The following is a 22,054-nucleotide window of genomic DNA, read 5'->3' as shown; positions in this document are numbered from 1 at the left end:
ACATGCATGGTAGGTTAATTGAAGTCTCTAAATTGCCCATAGCTGTGAATGTGTGTGTGTATGGTGGTTTGTTTATATGTGCCCTGCGATTGGCTGGCAACCAGTTCAGGGTGTACCCCGCCTCCTGTCCGATGATAGCTGAGATAGGCTCCAGCACTCCTGCGACCCTTGTGAGGATAAGCGGCTCAGAAAATGGATGGATTGTTTTGTGGCCCACCGTCTACATGTAAATTGTCTTTTGGGTCCCTGATAAAATCTTTTAGTGGCTTCTCTGACTAACACAACAGAGGTTTTCAATGTTTTTATGTAGACGGGATACTTTTTTTTCCCTGGTAAAGGAGCACGAGTCAATTGTAGGTCACAGCCGATCCTTCTCCCAAGTGTGCCTGTTACCAAGAAACATGAATGAGTGGAGATGCGGGTGCCCTCCTTGTGTTTGGTCACATCACCGGTGTAGATGTTGATGGGAGCAGTTAATATCCAGTTAATCCCTCCCCCCATGCATTTCTCAAAGATTTAACCATCTATAGTTTGTCTATTTAATCAGAATACGTTAGAGGTCACTGTTCTTAGCTCACAATCTCCAATCTAGTTCATCCCAAAGGTGTTTGAGGAGGTTAAGGTCAGGCTCTCAAGGTCTACATGCCTTAATGGACCTTACGTAAGCCATTGGGACACAGTCACCAAAAGTTACCGACTAGTGCACAGTCATGCACCAGGGAAAACGTAAACTGGGTACACAGGTACCAATTCCTAACATCTTAACTGAAACTCGGCTAACTTAACTGGCAGATGTAAGCCATTGTAGTAAATTAACAAATACAAAATCAAGTAGAATATCAAAGTTAAAATGTGACATTTGATTAAATGAGAGTCATCTAAAAAGGTGTGCTAATTTCATGGGAATGTCAATAAAGAGACATACCGTTCCCTTGGGAGAGTCACGGTCCTTTGCCACATGCCCCTGTGGTGACACACACATAGAAAACGTACCTGAGAGCAGATGAGACTAGTTGACAACGAATTAATAATTGTTCAGAGAGTGATTTCAAGACCTGAAAAACAGCTAAGTGGTTGGCAACGAACAAGGGCCATACCTAATCAAACCACAACAATTTGGGTGATTTTCAACTTGTTCCCTTGCAGTGGTAAACAGTCAGGGCCAGCAAGGCTTCTATGCTGGCCTAAACACTAGAAGAACTGCTGACCTACTTTCACATGCTAAATTCTAATATTCATTCATGAAATTACATTTAGTCCCAACCATCTGTTCTCTAGATTTCGTAGCGTTTGTCTTGGTTGCACTGCTTCCAGCACGATTGTGGATGCTAGTTTTTGTCCAATCAGATTTCAACCTCAATATGTGCGGCCAGGTCAATCTAATCTGCTCAGGACATTCAGCCTCAGTAGTGCTGTCAGATCTGAAACTAAATTAGCAACAGGACTGTTTCTTTAACCAATCAGATTTCAAAGTCGCCTCGGAGTGCCAGCTCGCTATCCTACGTCATTAGCATTATTCTGAGTCAGAGCGGACTAACACTTCTGCAAAAGACATTGGAAGAAATCTACACACATTAATATATTTAATAATAATTGATTATTAATTATTTTATTTATTTTTCTCTTTGTGTCATAATATTGGCTAAATATTGATTCTGAAATGCTCCAGATGATGTACATGGTACAGTTGCATGCTGTTACATTGTGTCTCAATGGTATATATATATATATATATATATATATATATATATATATATATTATACACACACACACACACACACACACACACACACACACACACACACACACACACACACACACACAGTCCCCTCCAAAAGTATTGAAATGGCAAGGGGAGGTGAGGGGAGGTGGAGGTAATGTCATGGCTTGGACTTGTATGGCTGCTTCTGGAACAGGCTCACTAAGTCTTTATTGATTATGTCACTTATGATGGTAGCAGGAGAATGAATTCTGAAGTCTACAAAATCATTTTGTTTGGCAATTTACAGAAAAATGCTCCGAACTATTCGGAAGAAGCCTCAACAAGACAATGACCCAAAACACACTGCCAAGACAACAAAGGACTTCATCAGGGGGGAAAAGTGGAAGGTCTTAGACTGGCCAAGTCAATCACCGGACCGTAACCCCATAGAGCATGCATGTTACCTCCTGAAGAGGAGACTGAAGGGAGAAACACCCAGAAACAAACAAGAACTGAAAGAAGCTGCAGCAAAGGCCTGGAAAAGTATTTCAAATGAAGAACGCAAAAGTCTGGGGAAGTCAATGGGTCTCAAGCTTGATGCAGTTATTGCAAGTAAGGGTTATGCCACCAAATATTAAATTTTATTCACTTTAAGTGAATTTAAATCATGTCTGTTCAAATACTTTTACTCACTTGGAAAGTGGGTGGCTTCAAACAAAAGGTGCTCTCTCCCGAATTGTTTAACACATCTAGATGTAAATACCATAAAATAAAAGCTGGAATTCTGAACTTTGGTTTGTATCATATTCATCTTTGATCTGAATAATCAGATCGTCTTTAACAGGCATCTCAGAGTCTGGAATTTGCTAACGTTAAACAGATGGGTAAAAATACTGAAGTTTGTTCCGATTTCCATGTGTACCCCACCGAAGGGGTGTAGCCAAACGTTAACTATTAATAATTATTTGTCAAGGTTTGTTTACGCACTGCTTTATCATCATCTTCAATGGAAAGAAAATCAGTCACCATTTGCCTCTAAGCAAGTCATTTAGTGCCATTGCATGTACTGATATACATTCTAGACTGTGCATTAAAAGGCCAACAGGAAGAGCAACAATATCTTAAGCAGGAGAGGTTTTAGGCTACAGACAAGCCAGCTAACCAACCTTTGTTTCCAAACTACAGACAGCTGCTTCCAAAGGTCAGCCAAATGTTAAAAGAACAAGAGCCTATACAAGCTGGTGACCGTGTGCATGTGTAAAGAGCAGGGACACAACCGGACAACACACACGCGCACGCACGCACGCACGCACACACGTTCGTTTACTTTGCCAAAACAATGTCCACAACAAGAAGAGGAGTCTTGCTGCAGCTGATAATACTCTCCATCCAAGGTTTCCTCCAGTCTGTGGGGCAAGATCTAGTTACACTTTAGCCTCTGGCACACCATCAGGGTGCAGTGAAGTCGGTGTTTGAAGCTGCATCCTCCAGTTGTAACACAACCCAGAGGAAATATACACTGTTGTCACCCACTGCCTTGTCTTTTGTTTAGGGAATTTTCTGCCCAGGGACAAGGGTGGGTCGCTGTTTGCTTGGATGGGTGTGAGGAAGTCACGCACGGAACCTCACGCGCTAGAGCTGAAGCGGTGACAAACAGACAAGCATGCGAGAAACGCAAGCAAGAAGACACAAACCAACAATATTCTCTGGAGTTTCACAGGATCATTGCTCAAGCCTGAAATAAATTGGAGCGCTGTTATTGTTATTTAATCAACTTATGTCCCCAGAAGAAAACAGGCAAACAGAAAGAAGGCAGCATACTCTTTTAACAAAGGGATTGTGAATGTGAAGAACACTTTCTCTTGATGTCTAGCTTCTCTTCTCAACCGCATGGAGAGGAAAAAAGATGACAAAACATTCATCACGTCCTTTTAAAGAGGAGCTGTGAAATGACTAACTACCTTCCAATACATTTTACCTCTGTGAGTGGAAATGTAATCCCTATCTGCGCTTTTGATGGCTGAGCTGTACAGCAACAGCTCAAACGTTGCACCTTGGGGCATTTTAAGTCTGCTGACAAAATGTTTAGCACAACCCATTTACATATACACACATGGACAAAATTGTTGGTACCCCTCTGTTAATGAAAGAAAACCCTCCATTGGTCACATAAATAACTTGAATCTGACAAAAGTAATAATAAATAAAAAATGTATAAAAAATAACCAATGAAAATCAGACATTGCTTTTTAATTGTGGTTCAGCAAAATTATTTTAAAAAACAAACTCATGAAATGGGCCTGGATAAAAATTATGGTACCCTTAACTTTATATTTTGTTCCAGGCCATTTTGAGGCAATCACTGCAATCAAGCATTTTTTATAAATTTCAATGAGACTTCTGCACCTTTCAGCCTGTGTTTTGACCCTCTCATGGGCAAACTGCTCCAGTTGTCTCAGGTTTGAAGGGTGATTTCTCCAGACAGCATGTGTCAGCTCCTTCTACAGATGTTCAATAGGATTTAGATCAAGGCTCATAAAATGCCACTTCAGTTTAGTCCAATGTTTTGTTCTTTGCCATTCTTGGATGTTTTAAGCTGTGTGAAAAGACCCATGACCTGCGAACGAGACCAAGCTTTCTGACACTGGGCATCACATTTCTCTAGAGTACCTTGACAGTCTTGAGATTTCATTGTAACCTGCACAGATTCAAGACACCCTGTGCCAGATGAAGCTAAGCAGCCCCAGAACCTAACAGAGCCTTCTCCATGTTTCACAGTAGCGACAGTGTTCTTTTCTTGGTATGCTTCATTTTGCGTCTGTGAACATAGAGCTCACGTCCCTTGCCAAAACGTTAGTTTTGTCACGTCTGCCCATAGGACATTCACACAGAAGCTTTGTGGCTTGTCAACATGCAGTTTGGCAAATTACAGTCTTGCCTTTTTTATGATTCATTTACAACAGCGATTTAAAAGGTCATCCAAGCTCATCTCCCATGAAGCCCACTTTGGCGCAAACAACGACGGATGGTGTGATCTGACACGAATGTACCTTGACCTTGGAGTTCACCTTTAATTTCTTTAGCGGTTGTTCTGGGCTCTTTTGTTACTATTAGTATTATCTGTCTCTTCAATTTTTCATCAATTTTCCTCTTGCGGCCAGATCCAGGCGGATCTGAAATTTCTGAATATGTGCAACAGTAGTTAAAGGAACATCAAGCTTCTTTGAGATGGTCTTATAGCCTTTACTTTTAACACTGTTGTCTATAATTGTCTTTCTTATCTCCTTAGACAACGCTCTCCTTTGCTTCCTCTGGTCCACGTTTAGTGTGGTACACACCATTTTGAAGACACCTGCGATGCTAATTGGAGGACACACCTTGTTTGAATTTGTCCCCATTGTCAAATTATTAAAAAAAAATATTCCAAGAGTACTATAATTTTTGTCCAGGCCCGTTTCTTGGGTTTTTGGGGGGTTTTTTTTAAACATAATGTTGAACCAAGCGGCACAGTGGCCGACTGGTTAGAGCGTCAGCCTCACAGTTCTGAGGACCCGGGTTCAATCCCCGGCCCCGACTGTATGGAGTTTGCATGTTCTCCCCGTGCCTGCATGGGTTTTCTCCGGGCACTCCGGTTTCCTCCCACATCCCAAAAACATGCATAAATTGGAGACTCTAAATTGCCCGTAGGTGTGACTGTGAGTGCGAATGGTTGTCTGTTTGTATGTGCCCTGTGATTGGCTGGCAACCAGTTCAGGGTGTACCCCGCCTCCTGCCCGATGACAGCTGGGATAGGCTCCAGCACGCCCGCGACCCTAGTGAGGAGAAGCGGCTCAGAAAATGGATGGATGGATGTTGAACCATAATTCAAAAGCAATGTCTAACTTTCATTGGATAATCTTGATTATTTTTTTCAAATGTATTATCACTTTTTGTCCAAGTCAAGTTTTTTCTGTGACAACTGTGGGTTTTTCTTTCATTAACAGAGACTGTAGCGCATGTGAATAGCTACTATTTAGGTTCCCTGTATGTGTATTTATTATTGCTGCAACTTGGGTTATGAATCCAAAAATAAGGCATCAAATAACAAAGTTGGCAATACAATAGAGTGACAAATATTTCAGCGCCACATGCCCAGAGGAACAAAAACTACACAATAAAACTGGGGTTTCCACTGGTTTTGCAGCTATACTCTCAGCATCTTCTATGTAGAGTGAAATCTGAATCCTGCAAAACACTAAGTAGATAAAAGCTAAAAGTCATCTCACTACCCATTAACTGCACTGTAAGCAAATGGGGCACACTGTTGCCACCACACTGCCAATAATGCAAATTAAGAATGCTTTAAGGACACAACCGGCCCTGTCTGGGAATAAAAGTCTGGGCCAAGTGGGCCATTGTTTTGGTAGAACTACAGGGGGGCGTTAAGAGGGATAGGAATACTACCTTGGATGACTTTGGCAGTCCAAAAGACAAAGGTTTGCAGTCTAAAAAGGTTGGGAGCCGGCCAGACGCTGGCATGACATTCCGCTACCTGCAAATAACATTTGAACCCCGCAGGGTGAGTGTGGGAGTGTCATTCCAGCCAGTTGAAACAAATACGTGTTCAAAGCCCAACTACTGTGGCTTCGACTTGACACCGCAGACAACAGTTTTGAGGCTCGTTAGCGTTGAATGCAAGCTAACTACTGTGAACACAGATACCCAATCCCAGTCGGTGACGTCACCAGACGAAAGCGATTAAAGTGTTTAGTCTTACTACTTAATGGATATACGGTATGGGGGGAAAATGCGTTAAATTTGACCCCTCAAAGTCAAACATATATTATATATATTATATATATATGAATTTTCATGAGGCCATACGCCGACAACACCACCGGCCATGAAAAGAAGCTGATCACCCAAGCCCGCCAACGTGGAGACTACTACGTTTCCAGAGAGACAACAGGGCAACGAAACATCCCATTCGGCCACGACGAGTCAAGTAACCGATTAAACTAAAAGAAAACATATGATCTGTCTGTACAGCAAAAACAAAAAAAAACGCAATTGCCTTTTCACAGGCGGCCCAAACACCCCTTCTCCCCCAAGAAGAGTCATTCAATGGCCCCAATGGGGGGCTCACACAGCCCGTTTACAGAGGATTTACAGATGCTCCCTTTAGAATCAGGATAGCGTTTGATAAAATGCGGCAAGGCTGCTGCTTCTCTATCATCAACGGCGTGCGGCACAGCGATAAACACATGGATCAATTCAATAATGTGTCTGACCTCAAAAGGGCGTTCCCGAACATCACACGTAAAGTCAAAAAAGGAGATTAGAACACATACACACGTCAGGGCAGTCAATTAAAATTAAAAAAACATTTTAAAAATACTTACAGTTAAATGGGATTCACAAAGAGAATCCTCTCCTCCGGTTGTCTCCTTCCCCTGGGAGGAATATAACAGTCGTGTGGGAAAGATGCGTGACACTTCTTGGGTCTAAGGGGAGGAGCCGTTTGGAAAAGGTTGAAAAAAATAAATAATATTAATAATAAAACTACTTCAAAGTGCCCGTCATCGTCGTGTTTTCACGCTCAATCTCGTCTCTATGTATCCCAACCGCTGGCCATTCTTCTCCCTGGCCGCCTCGGGGACACGCTGCGCGTCCCCGTCGCTTCCTGTCCAACCCACAATCCACGCTGCCTTCACGACCGACGCATAATCGGACATAGAAGTCTCGCACCAAATTGTCGCGTCGGTGCACGGATACGCAATGTCGCTCTTGTTTCTGTCTGAAATACAATTATACACGTGCCTTGTGTTATATACAAAACCAACCTAAATACATACAGAAACATGACGCCACCAGGCACTGCCTCCAACACACAAATTAAGGCCAATGGATTGGCTACAACTGTTTTTTTTTTTTTTTTAATCCACCTGGCACCGCCAACTCCAGGCTCCTCTCATCCATTTCACCTAAGAATGACAAACATTTAAAAAATATATAATTAGGCTGTTTCACGGTGTACGACGGTGTCAAACGTCAACAGGTTTATCAGAACACAATGTTGTGTTGCCATCCAGTGGCTTTACCGAGTACAAGGCTCGCCTTGAATCTACTCTGCATGTTTGTGATGATGTGCTCATGACGTAGGTGACAGGTCACACAAGGAGAGAGTGGAAACTTAAGCAGGCGTTTTCCTTCACATGATGTCTTGAAGACAAACTTGTCATTGGCAGTTGAGGGAACGACACAAAGCAAATTATCCTCACCGCTTAAGTTTGAAAATGAGGGCCTGGGTGATTGTGATCCTCCTGGGGTACAGGTTCTCTCCAGCCGGCACAACGCAGAGGCAGTGTCCCTGCCAATGTAAGTACTCCACTGGGTTTCATTGTAACAAATATTCAGACGAGAATGACTCTTTCGCGCCACCAGCAATTGAGTGAATTGTGACACTTTGCAAAATTCTGAATCCTGATGCTGTTTTCTTCACCAGATGAGCTACACGCTGTGTGTAGACACGATCCAGCCACAGTCTCGGTCCCGTGTCCAAAGATGGCCGGCGAGGATGTGACATTTGCGCTTCTAAAGGATGAGCAAGTGATTTACAACCAAAAGTGCAATTACACTAACAACGCGTTGGACTGTGAATCCAACACCAGCGCTGATTTGGTGCTACGTGAGGCCAACACATCCGTCAGCTTTGTCCTTACTGGAGAGACGGCCAGAAAAGGTGGACTCTACAGGTGTGAGGGCATGGTGACGTTCCCACCTCCCTTCAAAACACAGATGAGTGCTGTGAGGATACTGGTGCATGTGGAGGGTAAGCAGAGGCGCATCACAGGGTTCCGACACATTGAACATTTCTAAATTCCATACTTTGTTCACACCCTAATTTCCAGGCTTGAATTATTATTAATTAATTTATCATTATTAATAATAATAATTATTAATTAATATAATAATTATTAAATTAAATTCACGGTTGATTTAAATTTCATAGTATTTCTTTTCCTCAATTGCTCATCTGAGTCATCAAAGGTGTTGTAATCACCAAATAAAGTAAATGATTAAATCACTCATTATTGTTTTTGGGTCGCGGGCGTGCTGGAGCCTATCCCAGCTATCATCGGGCAGGAGGCGGGGTACACCCTAAACTGGTTGCCAGCCAATCGCAGGGCACATACCAACAAACAACCAGTCGCACTCACAGTCACACCTACGGGCAATTTAGAGTTTTCAATTAACGTGCATGTTTTTGGGATGTGGGAGGAAACCGGAGTGCCCGGAGAAAACCCACGCAGGCACGGGGAGAACATGCAAACTCCACACAGGCGGGGCCGGGGATTTGAACCCCGCTCCTCAGAACTGTGAGGCTGACGCTCTAACCAGTCGGCCACGGCTAAGGGTGCTGCGCATTAATTAGATTTTTTTGACAGGACCTACTTGAGATATTCGAAGGGTGTACATTATTATAATAATTATTATACCTTTATTATTAAGGAGGTACCCCTTGAGATGAATCATCTCTTTTTAGAGGGGGTCCAAGACAAAGAACAATGCACACAACATAATAAACAACACAAGACAAAACATCCACACAAATACATCTGTCGCAATGGTCCCGCAGGCCATTATCAGTTGATAATCTACACAGATGGAATTTTCTGAGCCAATCAGAATCGAATATTCACCAAAACCATGGTAGAATACTGCGTGCTCTGACAGAAACAAACAAAAAATAAATAAATACAAATCTACACTATATATATATTTTAGATATTCATCATTTTTGTTTTAGAAAACAGAGCTGTTGTAACAGTCTCGGAAACATGAATATTTTTCCATAAAATAGTTCCCCAATTTTCCATACTTTTTCAGACCTGGAAATTTTATTTATTTTATTTGTATTCAAATTCCATACTTGCGTAGGAACCCTGGCATCAAAAAAACGCCTGACACATTCAATACAAATACAGCACACATATTGAACTTGTTCTTTTAGGTCACCATTGCAGCACCGGGAAAACCAAAGTGGGCAATGGAGACCTCATGATTTGGATCCCTGTGCTTGGAATTCTCTGCATCTATAGCATCATCATTACCATTATCGCTGTGGTCAACTGGGTAAGATGCATCTGAATGAGTATGTAAACTTGTTAATACAACACCTTAGCGATGGACTAGAACAGATATTCGGAGCCAGCATCAGAGCTCACAAATGTTTTTTGGAATGAATGGACAAAAAAAAAAAAAAAATGTTGTGAACTGGACCAAATGCATTTTCTCATATGTGAACTTACTTCCTGTAGGTGTAATGGCCACATCACATTATTTTTGTTGCATATGTACAGTCTGCCATCTGAGCCTTGGGTGCAGTTTAGTTATTTCTTTTTAAAACATTTTTTTTAATACATTTTCAGGCCACTGATCGGCAGGCAGATTTCCAAAATGACTACGTTAACACAAAACCCAGTGTCACCAGCCAGCGTAGGAGGGAGCGAGCCTTTAGGAACACTCGACATCACCACATTTGAGAACCCAAATGTCTCCTGAGATGCTCACTCTTATTTACGCTGAAGGCAACTGTATTATGTTATTACTGTATACCCTGAAGCTTTGTTAATTGAGGCCAGTTCTTTGAGTTGAGGTTGTGCAAAATACAAATAAAAACCTCCTGCGACTTACACTCATTCATACAACTGTGGTTGGACGCTCTTTTGTGGCTGAATATTGAAGGTGGTGTTCAAATGTATTCACCACCCATGGGGGTTCTCTTTAAGCATTGTGACCACAATTTCAGAAGCCCCCATGGTACTTTTAACCACAAAATGATGTTGTTGTTTTTTCTGGCCTAAAAAATGCATTCAACTCAAATGCTACATTATATTGTACAAATGACTTTATCTTGAGCATTTTTGTTCCTTCTGAAATTGAGGCAGCAGTTTGTTTTCAAAGTACTAAGGAAGATCTCAGAATACTTAAACTGTACTAAAAAAACAAAATCTGTATAAAACAATGCAACTGCAAAATTTCCTGTTTGTACCACAAGTTTCCTCTTCCTTAGGTTTCTGCAAATGTGGCTGCATCGAAACAGTTCGCTCACCGTTTCTGCAAACTTACTATGAGAACTGGCACTAAGTGCAAGCAGAAAAACTATCAGCATATAGTACATATTTGGTAAATTAAATAATTAAAATCTACGGGAGAAACTGGAGCAGAGATTAGTAACAGTCTCATAAAATGTTAATTGACTGATTAAATATCTCAGCTTTGGGTACATTTGATGGTTTGAATAAGTAATACAAAATTTACAAAAACAGGATAATCTACACGTGGTAGCATATTCGCAGATCATCTGATCATCAACCTTTGTGATAACGGCACAGATCATTAGATGCTGATTGTCAAGCTTGGGGCTGGCCTTTCCGGAAAGATTTGTGCTGTGAGGAGTTGTGCTGCCTTCTCTTCAGACTTCAAATCCTGTTCTGTTATCTGGGGAGGGAAGAGGATGGGATCACTAAGTACTATGGTATATTTGGGTCAAGGAGCTTCTAAATTCAAGAAATAGATATGAAGTATTATTATGACTAGTGATTCAAAATTAGAATCTTACCATAATTGGATTATATCCTAAAATCTTTAGATGGCGAAGCTTGACAGCCAGTGGACCTCGCGGTTGAGATGTACCAAAGCAGAAAGCAGAGGGAGCCAGACAAAGAACTGCCAATCTAGAACAATGACAAAAGAGTTCTATAGCTTAGGAGGGTCCATTTTGAAGAAAGGCAGTTGTGAGTTGTTCAGGACAACTTCAACACAACTATCCATCCATCAATTTTCTTTTACCGCTTATCCTCACTATGGTCGCGGGCTGCTGGAGCCTATCCCAGCTATCTTCGGACTAATTTAAGAAATCTAAAAAGTAGCCGAGTTGCCATTCCTTGAGCCGTCACCTATCACACTGGAAGAGCAGTAAGGTCACAGAGGGCAATCAGGTGCTTGTGTGGACAGTGAGTCACTAAAGTACCCCAACAAAGACAAAGAACAGTTGACGCACCCAGACCTGGGAGCTGTGCATGCACTCACCCGGTACAGTCCAAAGAGGTAAAGTGGGTCGTCCTCACCATTGGCTCACCACCCGTTGGAGGGACCAAAGGGGTCGGGTGCAGTGTGAGCTGGATGGAGACCGAAAGCAGGAACCAGTTGGTGGTCTGATCTCCGGCTGCTGATGCTGACTGTAGGGATGTGGACCATCACCTCTGGCAGGAAAGGAGCCTGAGCTGCTGTGCAAGTTTGAGAGCCTGTGGCTTGGGCCAGTCTCTTGAGAGGGATCTCTTCCACTCTGCATTTGCCCTAGGTGCCAAAGAGGTGTGTGGATATTTGTTGCCCCACAGTTTGGTGCCTAGACGTTGGGGTTCACCCCGTTGGACGAGAGGGCAGCCCGCCCACCCTATTTCCTGCATGTTGTTTGTGCCTGTGCAGCAAACAGAAGTTCCCACCATTTTTTGAAATCCTTGAATGGGATGGGCTTCCCATGGAATCACCACCTGTGGGAGGGCCCATAGGGGTCGGGTGCAGTGTGAGTTGGGTGGTGGCCGAAGGCAGGGACCTTGGCGATCCGATCAGAAGCTGGCTCAAGGGACGTGAAATGTCACCTCTCTGGCAGGGAAGGAGTCCGAGCTGGTGTGTGAGGTCGAGAAGTTCCGACTAGCTTTAGTCAGACTCGCCTCCACACACAGCTTGGGCTCTGGTACCAGTCCTCTTGAGAGGGGTTGGACTCTCTTTGTCTCTGGAGTTGCCCACGGTGAGAGGCGCCGAGCAGGTGTGGGTATACTTATTGCCCCCCGGCTCGGCGCCTGTACGTTGGGGTTCACCCCGGTGGACGAGAGGGTAGCCTCCCTCTGCCTCCCGGTTGGGACTCCATCGTTCTGCTGGGGGACTTCAATGCTCACTTGGGCAATAAGAGTGAGACCTGGAAGGGCGTGATTGGGAGGAACGGTCCCCCTCATCAAAATCTGAGCGGTGTTCTGTTATTGGATTTCTGAGCTCGTCACGGATTGTCCATAACGAACACCATGTTCAAGCATAAGGGTGTCCACACATGCATTTGGCACCATGACACCCTAGGTCGCAGTTCGATGATCGACTTTGTGGTCGGGTCATCGGACTTGCAGCCACATGTCTTGGATACTCGGGTGAAGAGAGGGGCAGAGCTGTCAAGCGGTCACCACCTGGTGGTGAGTTGGCTCCAATGATGGGGGAAGATGCCGGTCCGACTTGGCAGGCCCAAACGTATTCTGAAGCTCTGTTGGGAACGTCTGGCAGAATCCCATGTCAGAAGGAGTTTCAACTCCCACCTCCGGCACAACTTTGCTCACGGGGGAGGCGGGGGACATCGAGTCTGAGTGGACCATGTTCCACACCTCCATTGCTGAGGCGGCCGCCTGGAGCTGTGGCCATAAGGTGTTCGGTGCCTGTTGTGGCAGTAATCTCCGTGAGGGATGCCGTCAAACTGAAGAAGAGAGTCCTATCGGGCTTTTTTTGGCCTGTGGGACTCCTGAGGCAGCTGATGGGTACCGGCTGGCCAAGCGGAATGCAGCTTTGGTGGTCACTGAAGCAAAAACTCGGGCATGGGAGGAGTTCGGTGAGCCCATGGAAAAAGACTTCTGGACGGCTTCGAGGAAATTCTGATCCACCATCCGGCGTCTCAGGAGGAGGAAGCAGTGTACCATCGACACTGTGTATTGTGGGGATCGGGCAATGCCACCGACACGCCTTCCCATAAGGAAGCAGAGGCTGGGGTCTCTGACACGGGCTCTCCTATCTCTGGGCTTGAGGTCACGGAGGTGGTAAAAAAGCTCCTCAGTGGCAAGACCCCGGGGGTGGATGAGATTCGCCCGGCGTTCCTAAAGGCTCTGGATGTTGTGGGGCTGTCCTGGTTGACACACCTGTGCAACATCGCGTGGACATCAGGGACAGTGCCTCTGGATTGGCAGACTGGGGTGGTGGTCCCCCTTTATAAGAAGGGGGACCGGAGGGTGTGTTCCAACTACAGGGGGAATCATACTCCTCAGCCGCCCTGGTAAGGTCTATTCAGGGGTGCTGGAGAGGAGGGTCCGTCGGGAAGTCGAATCTCAGATTCAGGAGGAGCAGTGTGGTTTTCGTCCTGGCCGTGGAACAGTGGACCAACTCTACACCCTCGGCAGGGTCCTTGAGGGTCCATGGGAGGTCGCCCAACCCGTCTACATGTGTTTTGCGGACTTGGAGAAGGCGTTCGACCGTGTCCCTCGGGGAGTCCTGTGGGGGGTGCTTCATGAGTATGGGGTACCGCACCGCCTGATACGGGCTGTTCGGTCCCTGTACGACCAGTGTCAGAGTTTGGTCCGCATTGCCGGCAATAAGTCGTACTCTGTGAGGGTTGGAGTAGCAGCCTAGGCGTAGAGGGGGTCCGGCTTGGTGGCCTCAGAATTGCATCTGTGCTTTTTGCAGATTATGTGGTTCTGTTGGCTTCATCAAGCCGTGATCTCCAACTCTTACTGGAGCGGTTCGCAGCAGAGTGTGAAGCGGCTGGGATGAGATTCAGCTCCTCCAAATCTGAGACCGTGGTCCTCAGTCGGATCGATTCAGCGTCTGCAGTGATGCGGACTTTGTATCGGTCTGTTGTGGTGGAGAAGGAGCTAAGCCGAAAGGCGAAGCTCTCAATTTACCGGTCGATCTACGTTCCTACCCTCACCTATGGTCATGAGCTGTGGGTTGTGACCGAAAGAACAAGATCCCGGATACAAGCGGCCGAAATTAGTTTCCTCCGCAGGGTGTCCGGGCTCTCCCTTAGAGATAGGGTGAGAAGCTCGGTCATCCGGGAGGATCTCAGCGTAGAGCCGCTGCTCCTCCACATCGAGAGGAGCCAGATGAGGCGGCTGGGGCATCTGATTCGGATGCCTCCCGGACGCCTCCCTGGTGAGGTGTTCCAGGCACATCCCGCCGCGAGGAGACCCCGGGGATGACCCAGGACACGCTGGAGAGAATACGTCTCTTGGCTGGCCTGTGACCGCCTCGGGATCTTCCCTGGAAGAGTTGGATAAAGTGGCTGGGGAGAGGGAAGGCTCGGCGTCTCTGCTAAAGCTACTGCCCCCATGACCTGACCTCGGATAACCAGTAGAAAATGGTTGGATGGATGGATGGATGAATGGAATGCTGGAGAGGAGTGATGCAGAGAAATAAAAATTATTCGCATAAACCCAAAATAAAACCCCTAAGGCTGAAAAACGAAGGTCGAAACACTGGAAAGAATTATTTACTTGTAAGCGCTTTCCATACAAACAAAATGCATCACAAAGCGCTTTACATTAATTGAAATATTAAAATAAATCAAACTCACCAATTATTAATTAGAAAACTATTCAAATTAGTAATTGAATTTATGACTATGACTGACAAGCTGCCAACATATAGAAATACATTTAGTCTGAATTTCCATATTTTAAAAATTATGTCAAGAACATTACTGCTGGACAGCTATTGCGGTATGTGATTCAATAGGACAAAAATAATTCTGCATGCTGTTCAATTTCACAATAATTATGCTATAACTATTAAATTATGGTTTTAATATTTGTTATTTCAATGTATTTTTTGCATTAACCTTTGAATGGCAGATACATTTGCAGCCAAAAGTAATCTCTTGAATGCTCTTTTTGTATTTCCTGTACCCCACTATTGCTGCTGAAATGACTCAAATTTCCCCACTGTGGGACTAATAAAGGATATAATGGATTATAAATATTAATGTATTTTAAATTTATAGGCTCATTTTCTCAAGTGATGTAGAGGCGGTGACGTACTAATTCATTTCTGGTTTCTGGTTCCTGTGCAGCTATCTTGCATTATCGTATATTACAGTATTTTCCTCGATAACCACGAACTAATTTGCCTGCTATTCTGCTCTTCAAAATTGGCTAATCTCCACTATAATGTGGTTTCAGCCTGTCCTAAGTGACAAGTATACTGTACCACCCAATCACTTATTTTGGTGTTTTTGCAACTGTCACGACAGCTTAGCCACTAGCATGTCAATTCCAGCTTATCCTTCAGCCTCTCTTCGTGATAACAATACTCTAAAATTGTAGTTTATTGGCCGTCATGGAGGTGATGATTAGTGACTTATGCTGCTTATAACGGATGCGAGGCGCACGTTTGCCTCGGCGGCTTGGCATCATATTTAGGTAGCTGGAGCGGCGCACAATAGCATGCAACAAGCATTCCCCTTCGCCGATCAGCGGAAAGCAGCGAGGTTAGGATGCTCCAGTTTGGACTAGCCGCTAACATGATGACGGCAAAGCCACGCGGTTCCTACAATTAATTACGACATGAGAATTTGAATTATTGCAGTAATAAAGACATTTACAACAACATTTGTTGTTAATGTGTGCTTATCTTACAACTAGCTAGTTGAATGTGTGTGTTATTTACCTTTCACATTCATGGTTAATTTATAATTTCATCAAACCGTGACTGTAGGCTTTGTGTACAATAGTGACCTCCTAGTCAGTTCAACTGGATAGTCAGCAAAGCCATCCTAAGCATTGCTTGTTAATAACAAATCGTTTGAAAATATTCAATGTACAGGCTTGCGTGGTCACAGCAGAGCTAAGCAGTAGCGGCAATATAAAACATGTTACTTTGGCCGTTTTATTTTGTTGACTAAAGTCAGAAATGAAAAATCCACTTTTGGGATTTTCCAGCCGAAACCGAAAACACTTTTGCGTCATTTTCGGCCAAAACATTTCAGCCGCCGAAATTTCGGTGCATCAATACTAGAGAGCACTGCTGCTGGAGATTTCCTCAATCTGTTAGGGGACTTCAATGCTCACATGAGCAATGACAGGCCACCTCCGACAGAACCTTGACCACGTCCAGAGCAGCCTGGGGACATTAAGTCAGGGTGAGCCATGTTCCATGCCTCCATTATTGAGGCAGCTGAGCAGAGTTGTGGCCGTAAGGCGGTCGGTGCCTGTTGTGGCGGTAATAAATTAACCTGTTGGTGGACACTGCAGTGACGGATGCCATCAAGCTGCAACTTTGAAGATCTCAATTCTACTGACATGCCTTCCAATGAGGAGGTAACAGGGGTCTGGGGTTCAGTGCCTCTGGTGGTGGTCAGGGGGGACAGGAGGGTGTGTTCCAACTACCCTAGGAAGTGCTGGACCAAGTGCACAGGTAGGAGGAGGGGGGGTTTAAGCTCCTGCCTCAACAACCCAACCCAGGATAAGCGGAAGAAGAATACGTGCTTGCTCACACAGATCTTACCTTTGTGCTTGTGTTTCTTCACTTGAGGCTTGTTTTGCCACGGGTTTGCTTATCACGCCATCTAAGAGTCAATGCAAAAAAATATCCTTGTTATTTGAGACTGAATTATGTTTTTAAGCAATCATATACGTATGTATACTGTACATAGTACAAAACCTGTATTTTCTCCCAGCGTTTGGGTTCCATGATTTATCATAACAGAAGCTATAATAATAATGCCTCTTCTATTACCTATGAAGTATAAGTTCTCTACCACCACCATTTCCTCTAGCACTACATTTGCTTGGTCGGACAACACCCTTTGTAGGAGTTGCGAGAGCCGCTGATTGGCAGGTGGACCACCGCATCTCACTTCTCCCAGCATAGGTGCAGGGACACTCAATGGCCGAGGGAGAACAGGCTGGTCAAGATGGAGGCACAGGTGCAAAGTCTGAAACATTTGCTCCTGTTTCCTGAGATACTTCACTGCTGTAGAGGTAATTCAGATGATTAAGATTTTTTTTTTATTAAATTGTTTTTTTTAATCGCTGATTTAACAACTGTGGCCCAGACCTCTGCTACTCAGCATCTCCAGGGTGGTACCCTGTAGGAGTTTCTGCAGTGGCATGGATGGGAAGTGACCAAGAAGGCAGAGACAATAACAAGCCTTTAACAGTTCGTAACCAGACATCCTGGGCAGGTAGAAATCCAGAGCCTGGCTGAGACTCTGCAGAAACCTGGGGCAACACAAGGGCAGACAGCAGAACATCAGCTTTATGAAACCAGTATACAGCTGAATCTGTTGTTGTGTATTGTCTATTAGCTGAGAAACTATAATGTAATAAAAAACATACTGCTCTCTGTCATGCTGCAGGCAAGAGTTGAGGGACGAGTACACTTTGAGGACACAGAGAAGGTCTTGAAGCGACAAAGCGCCTGGATTGGCGATGATTCTTTCGGAAAACGTCGCCATCAATGCTGCAGGACAAAAGGCAAGGCTCTCAAAGACGGACAGGAAGAGGACTACCTGGAGTACAGTGAGACAAGTGAGTGAAGATGAGATTTGTTTTTAAACCGACCACAAAAATCTACATTGTTGCCATTTTGAACTGAATAATCTAATGAATAGGATAAGCGGTACGGAAAATGGATGGACAATCTAATGAATCAAGTCTGACTGACGTTATTTGATCTCATGTGAGTATCGTTACAAGATGAGAGAGGAATATAAACAGTGGATCCACAGTTTATAACTAAGTTCTTCACAGGGAGCCATTCTTGACTGATGTTCCGACAAAATGCACTTAAACGTTAACAAAATACTGAAACTATTTGGTGTGGAACTCATAAACCAAAAAAATAAATCTCATGCAGCAATAATAAAAAACATTACAATGTCACAAATCATCGAAAGAGCCAGTACCTCCTTTTGAGTCCATATGTCTAATGTGGAGGCAATGTAGTCCGAGATGCCAGTAAGCAGGGCAAAGTCTTTGTAGTGCAGCTCCCGACACGACAGCAACACTGTTAGCAGTCTGTTAAATGGGATTCCATGGAGGTTTTCTGTGCAAATCACATGCAGGGACAACAGGTGGGTCAATAGCAAGATGTTTCATTTCTTACTGTCAAGCTTAGCTCATTGGAATTACTGTAGGTAGCAATTTATCATACCTGTAATTCTCTGACTGCAGATATCCAGCAGTGATTTGGAATAGAAGCCCATCTTGGCCATGGTGGAGATCAAGTACTGTGTGTTGGGAAGGGTGAACTGCTCTGTCATTGATAAGGCTTTTCGCTGAAAGTTCAAATAATTCAGGTTAATGCTTTTGCGCTAAAAATGACCATGACAAACATGAAGATTTGGTGTTAGAATAGCACTCAGAAGAGCAAAGCCCTCCTTTGCAACAGCAACAAATGACACACCTTTATAATATATATCTCTTCTTTAGCAAATGCTGCATTTATGTTTTCATGTTTTATTTTTTTCTATGAGAAATTACAAAAAAATGCCTCAGCTCACAAAAGTTTTTAACTGTACCAAAATACAATTTCATTTCAATTTTCATTTCGTAGTCTTAGACCGTAGCCAGTAGATCTCAAATGATGTGTAAAGTTTTTATGTAATAACTAACTAGGTTTAATATTAGAGTTAGTTTAATTAAAGTTCTACTTTTTCTTGTTTTCAGCGTGAAGAATGACATTCACTTGCAATGAAAATGCATTGTGTGTGTTATAATATGCTGGAACACAGTCAAACTGAATTGTGCATTTTTGAGGAAATCAAATGAAAAAAAAAAACGATTGGCAAGAGGCTGGGTGAGAAGGAGACAGCTGTTGGTAAAATAATTAGAAAATGGAATAAACATAAAATGACTGTCAATCTCCCTCAGTCTGGGGCTCCTCGCAGGATTTCACCTTGTGGTGTATCAATGATCATGAGAAAGGTTAAGCAGCAGCCCAGAACTACATGCGAGGAGCTTGTTAATGATTTTAAGGCAGCTGGGACCACAGTCACCAAGAAAACCATTGGAAACACACTACGCCGTAATGGATCAACACCCTGCAGTGCCTGTAAGGTCCCCATGGTCAAGAAGGCACAAGTTTGCCAATGAACACCTGAATGATTCAGAGAATGATTGGGTGAAGGTGATTTGGTCATGCTTCAGGGGTGTTTCTCAGAATCAGAATCATCTTTATTTTCCAAGTATGTCCAAAAACACACAAGGAATTTGTCTCCGGTAGTTGGAGCCGCTCTAGTACGACAACAGACAGTCAATTGACAGAGAACACTTTGGAGAGGGGCTCTGCAAAGGGGACAGATCAACTTCACTGCATTGAGGGAAATATGGATGGAGCCTTGTAATGTGAAATGCTGGGTGACAACCTCCTTCTCTCAGCCAGAAAACCTAAAATGGCTTGAGGATAGGGCTTGCAGCATGACAATGACCCAAAGCGCACAGCCAAGTATATGAAAGCACATTAAGATCATGGAGTGGCCTAGCCAGTCTCCGGACCTAAATCCCATAGAAAATCTGTAGCGGGAGCTGAAAGCTTCGAGTTACCAAGGCACAGCCTCAAAACCTGAAGGATTAGGAGAGCATCTGCAAAGAGAAGTGGTCCAAAATTGTTCCCGAGATGTGTGCCAACCTGGTGATCAACTACAAGAAATGTCTGACCTCTGTACTGACCAGCAAGCGGTTCTCCACCAAGTCATGTTTTGATAGGGGGTTTGATAGGGTTATTTCCCTCAATGAACTGCAAAATTATTTGTAATCTTTTATGTGATTTTCTAGCTTTTATTTTTCATATTCCGTCCCTCCTTGTTAAAATACACCTACCATTAACCATTCGGGAACATACCTCAAGTTTCCGTTTGACGTCAAGCGACATATCTTTACCCAAGAGACGCATCACGGTCTGGAGCGCCAAAACATTCTGTATCCTGGGAAGAGACGCCTCAACTACCAACCTGGAGCAGCAAAAAAAAACATTGCAACATGATCTGAAAAGGTAGAGCTAATACACTATCCAACAAAACAGCACAATATTGTTTTAACTCAAAACTAAGGCTGACCTCAAGCCTTGTTTCAGTGCATCAACAATGGGCGTGTTCACCATCTGTTCCAGACACGAGGCCAAAATGGACAGACTCTTCTCATCAAAGTCATTCAACATCTCCTGTCAGTGAGCAACAAGAAAACAATTATCAAATGAAATAAAGTCGTTAAATTAAGTTTGCATGAGGTCTATCTACCTGGCAGGCACGGAGGTACAGTTGGACCACACGGCTTCGTTGGGGCACACCCAGATTCACCATAGCCAGGAGACAGTAAGCCAAGTCTTCATTTCGCATGGAGCCCACAGCGGTCATGGCATCTTGCAGGAGCTGGTCAAATGCGGGATGCTCCAACATCAGCTGGAGCTCACAGCGCCGCTGCTCATCAGACATCTTCTTGATGCTGGCCCACATGTGCGTAAGGCAGTTGCTAATTTGTCGAGGTGAGGGTTTATATTGTTGCCTGAGGTTAAGCACATCTGATGGGGAGCCACAGTGCTGCAGGTGCTCAAAGAAAGGGGATCTCCTCTGTCTCTGGCCTGAGGGGGACTGGACCTCTTCCATAACTAAGGACCCCGCCACTGGAGTAGATACAAGCTCAGTTTTCTCTGGTCCCAAACTGGAATCCTGCGAGTGGAACCTCACTAAACCGTTGAAATTGGTAACCCGCCACGGGTGGATTTGCCTTGTGCCATCAATGTGAACCAACTGTTGGTTGGAGGAACATGTGTTCATGTCTGAAACTGTCACGATAGGGCTGCAGTGTTTGACCGAATAGACGCAGGAGCGTAGAGACCGCCTCATGACCGCCTGTGTCACCCACAGTGACATTCTCCACTAAGTTGGCAACTGGGCTCAAATAAGTAATAAATAAGTAGGTCGGTCTGTTGAAATTACGCCAAGGTCAACAATGAACAAAAAGCCTGTAAACACATGCTAGATAAGATAATGTTTGCTCAGCGACAACTAACCAGTACACCATGTCAGTGCTTTCAACTTAAAGTTATGTCATTTAAGCGAGAAAACACGGCACTGTAAATCATTTCGGGAATGTTTTTATGGATATTTTACCTGACGCTTTCAAGTGCCGCATCGGCGTTATTCGGAATCCCACGGACGTTCCTGGCAAAACAAGCCCTGCTGTAATATGATTGGGTCCATCATCGTGGAAAGCGCAGGATACGCAGGTCCCACTACCGGATACAGCAGCCAATCATCGTGGAGTGGAGCCAGTAATATTTGAGCAGGGCGTGTCCTGCCAGGAACGTCCGTGGGATTGTAATAACGTGCCTCATCGAGATGTGTGCACCGTTTTAATCAGTCCCTCCGCCGGTCTGGTATGAAAATTTTATGGCCGAATTGTAACAACAAATGGAAACACAAAAAAATGTACAGCCAAAATCATCCTTTTTAATACAATGTTTAATATTAATGCCAATTGTAACGTTTTAAATGTATTCCAAAGCTCCTCTTACAGTCTTCACGCAAATATATTATTTTGCGCCGACGTTGAGGTGTTTCT

At 44.1% G+C, this 22,054-nt stretch overlaps 3 protein-coding genes across 9 annotated transcripts in view; 1 reads left to right on the top strand and 2 right to left on the bottom strand.

Annotated features, from left to right (window-relative positions):
• Window positions 1-7,470, bottom strand: part of raph1b (Ras association (RalGDS/AF-6) and pleckstrin homology domains 1b) — a 49,681-nt gene extending 42,211 nt beyond the window's left edge. For 2 of the 4 annotated variants that reach the window (XM_061798926.1, XM_061798935.1), the window contains exon 1: window positions 7,085-7,469. The gene's annotated coding sequence lies outside the window, so the exon portion shown is untranslated. Of the gene's footprint in view, window positions 1-925; window positions 945-7,084 lie in introns of those variants that run through there. The other 2 variants (XM_061798902.1, XM_061798920.1) reach the window with 2 other exon arrangements.
• Window positions 7,471-7,613: 143 nt separating this feature from the next.
• Window positions 7,614-10,252, top strand: si:dkey-1h24.6 (T-cell-specific surface glycoprotein CD28). The gene is made up of 4 exons (XM_061799001.1): window positions 7,614-8,060; window positions 8,188-8,514; window positions 9,697-9,818; window positions 10,115-10,252. Exons 1-4 carry the CDS (start codon window positions 7,979-7,981, stop codon window positions 10,226-10,228), a joined length of 645 nt encoding a protein of 214 aa, XP_061654985.1. The 5' UTR covers window positions 7,614-7,978; the 3' UTR covers window positions 10,229-10,252.
• fastkd2 (FAST kinase domains 2) lies at window positions 9,565-21,732 on the bottom strand. 4 transcript variants are annotated; one of them, XR_009792002.1, is made up of 12 exons: window positions 21,604-21,732; window positions 20,731-21,240; window positions 20,551-20,654; window positions 20,337-20,445; window positions 18,648-18,771; window positions 18,400-18,539; window positions 17,831-18,003; window positions 17,550-17,713; window positions 17,229-17,465; window positions 16,998-17,058; window positions 11,816-14,885; window positions 11,308-11,422 (listed from the first exon to the last, which is right to left on the bottom strand). XR_009792002.1 is itself a non-coding variant. In XM_061798967.1 (11 exons), exons 1-11 carry the CDS (start codon window positions 21,361-21,363, stop codon window positions 11,085-11,087), a joined length of 1,962 nt encoding a protein of 653 aa, XP_061654951.1. In that variant the 5' UTR covers window positions 21,364-21,720; the 3' UTR covers window positions 9,565-11,084. The 4 variants fall into 4 exon arrangements, 1 of the variants encoding a protein (XP_061654951.1); XR_009792006.1 differs by having other exon boundaries at window positions 20,731-20,935; XM_061798967.1 differs by lacking the exon at window positions 11,816-14,885 and adding an exon at window positions 9,565-11,186 and having other exon boundaries at window positions 20,731-21,720.
• Between the last annotated feature and the right edge of the window lie 322 nt (window positions 21,733-22,054).

Source organism: Phyllopteryx taeniolatus, chromosome 1 (genome assembly GCF_024500385.1).
Source record: "Phyllopteryx taeniolatus isolate TA_2022b chromosome 1, UOR_Ptae_1.2, whole genome shotgun sequence".
Taxonomy (NCBI): domain Eukaryota; kingdom Metazoa; phylum Chordata; class Actinopteri; order Syngnathiformes; family Syngnathidae; genus Phyllopteryx; species Phyllopteryx taeniolatus.
Note: the sequence above shows the minus strand (reverse complement) of the source record. Positions and strands in the feature narration are given on the sequence as shown.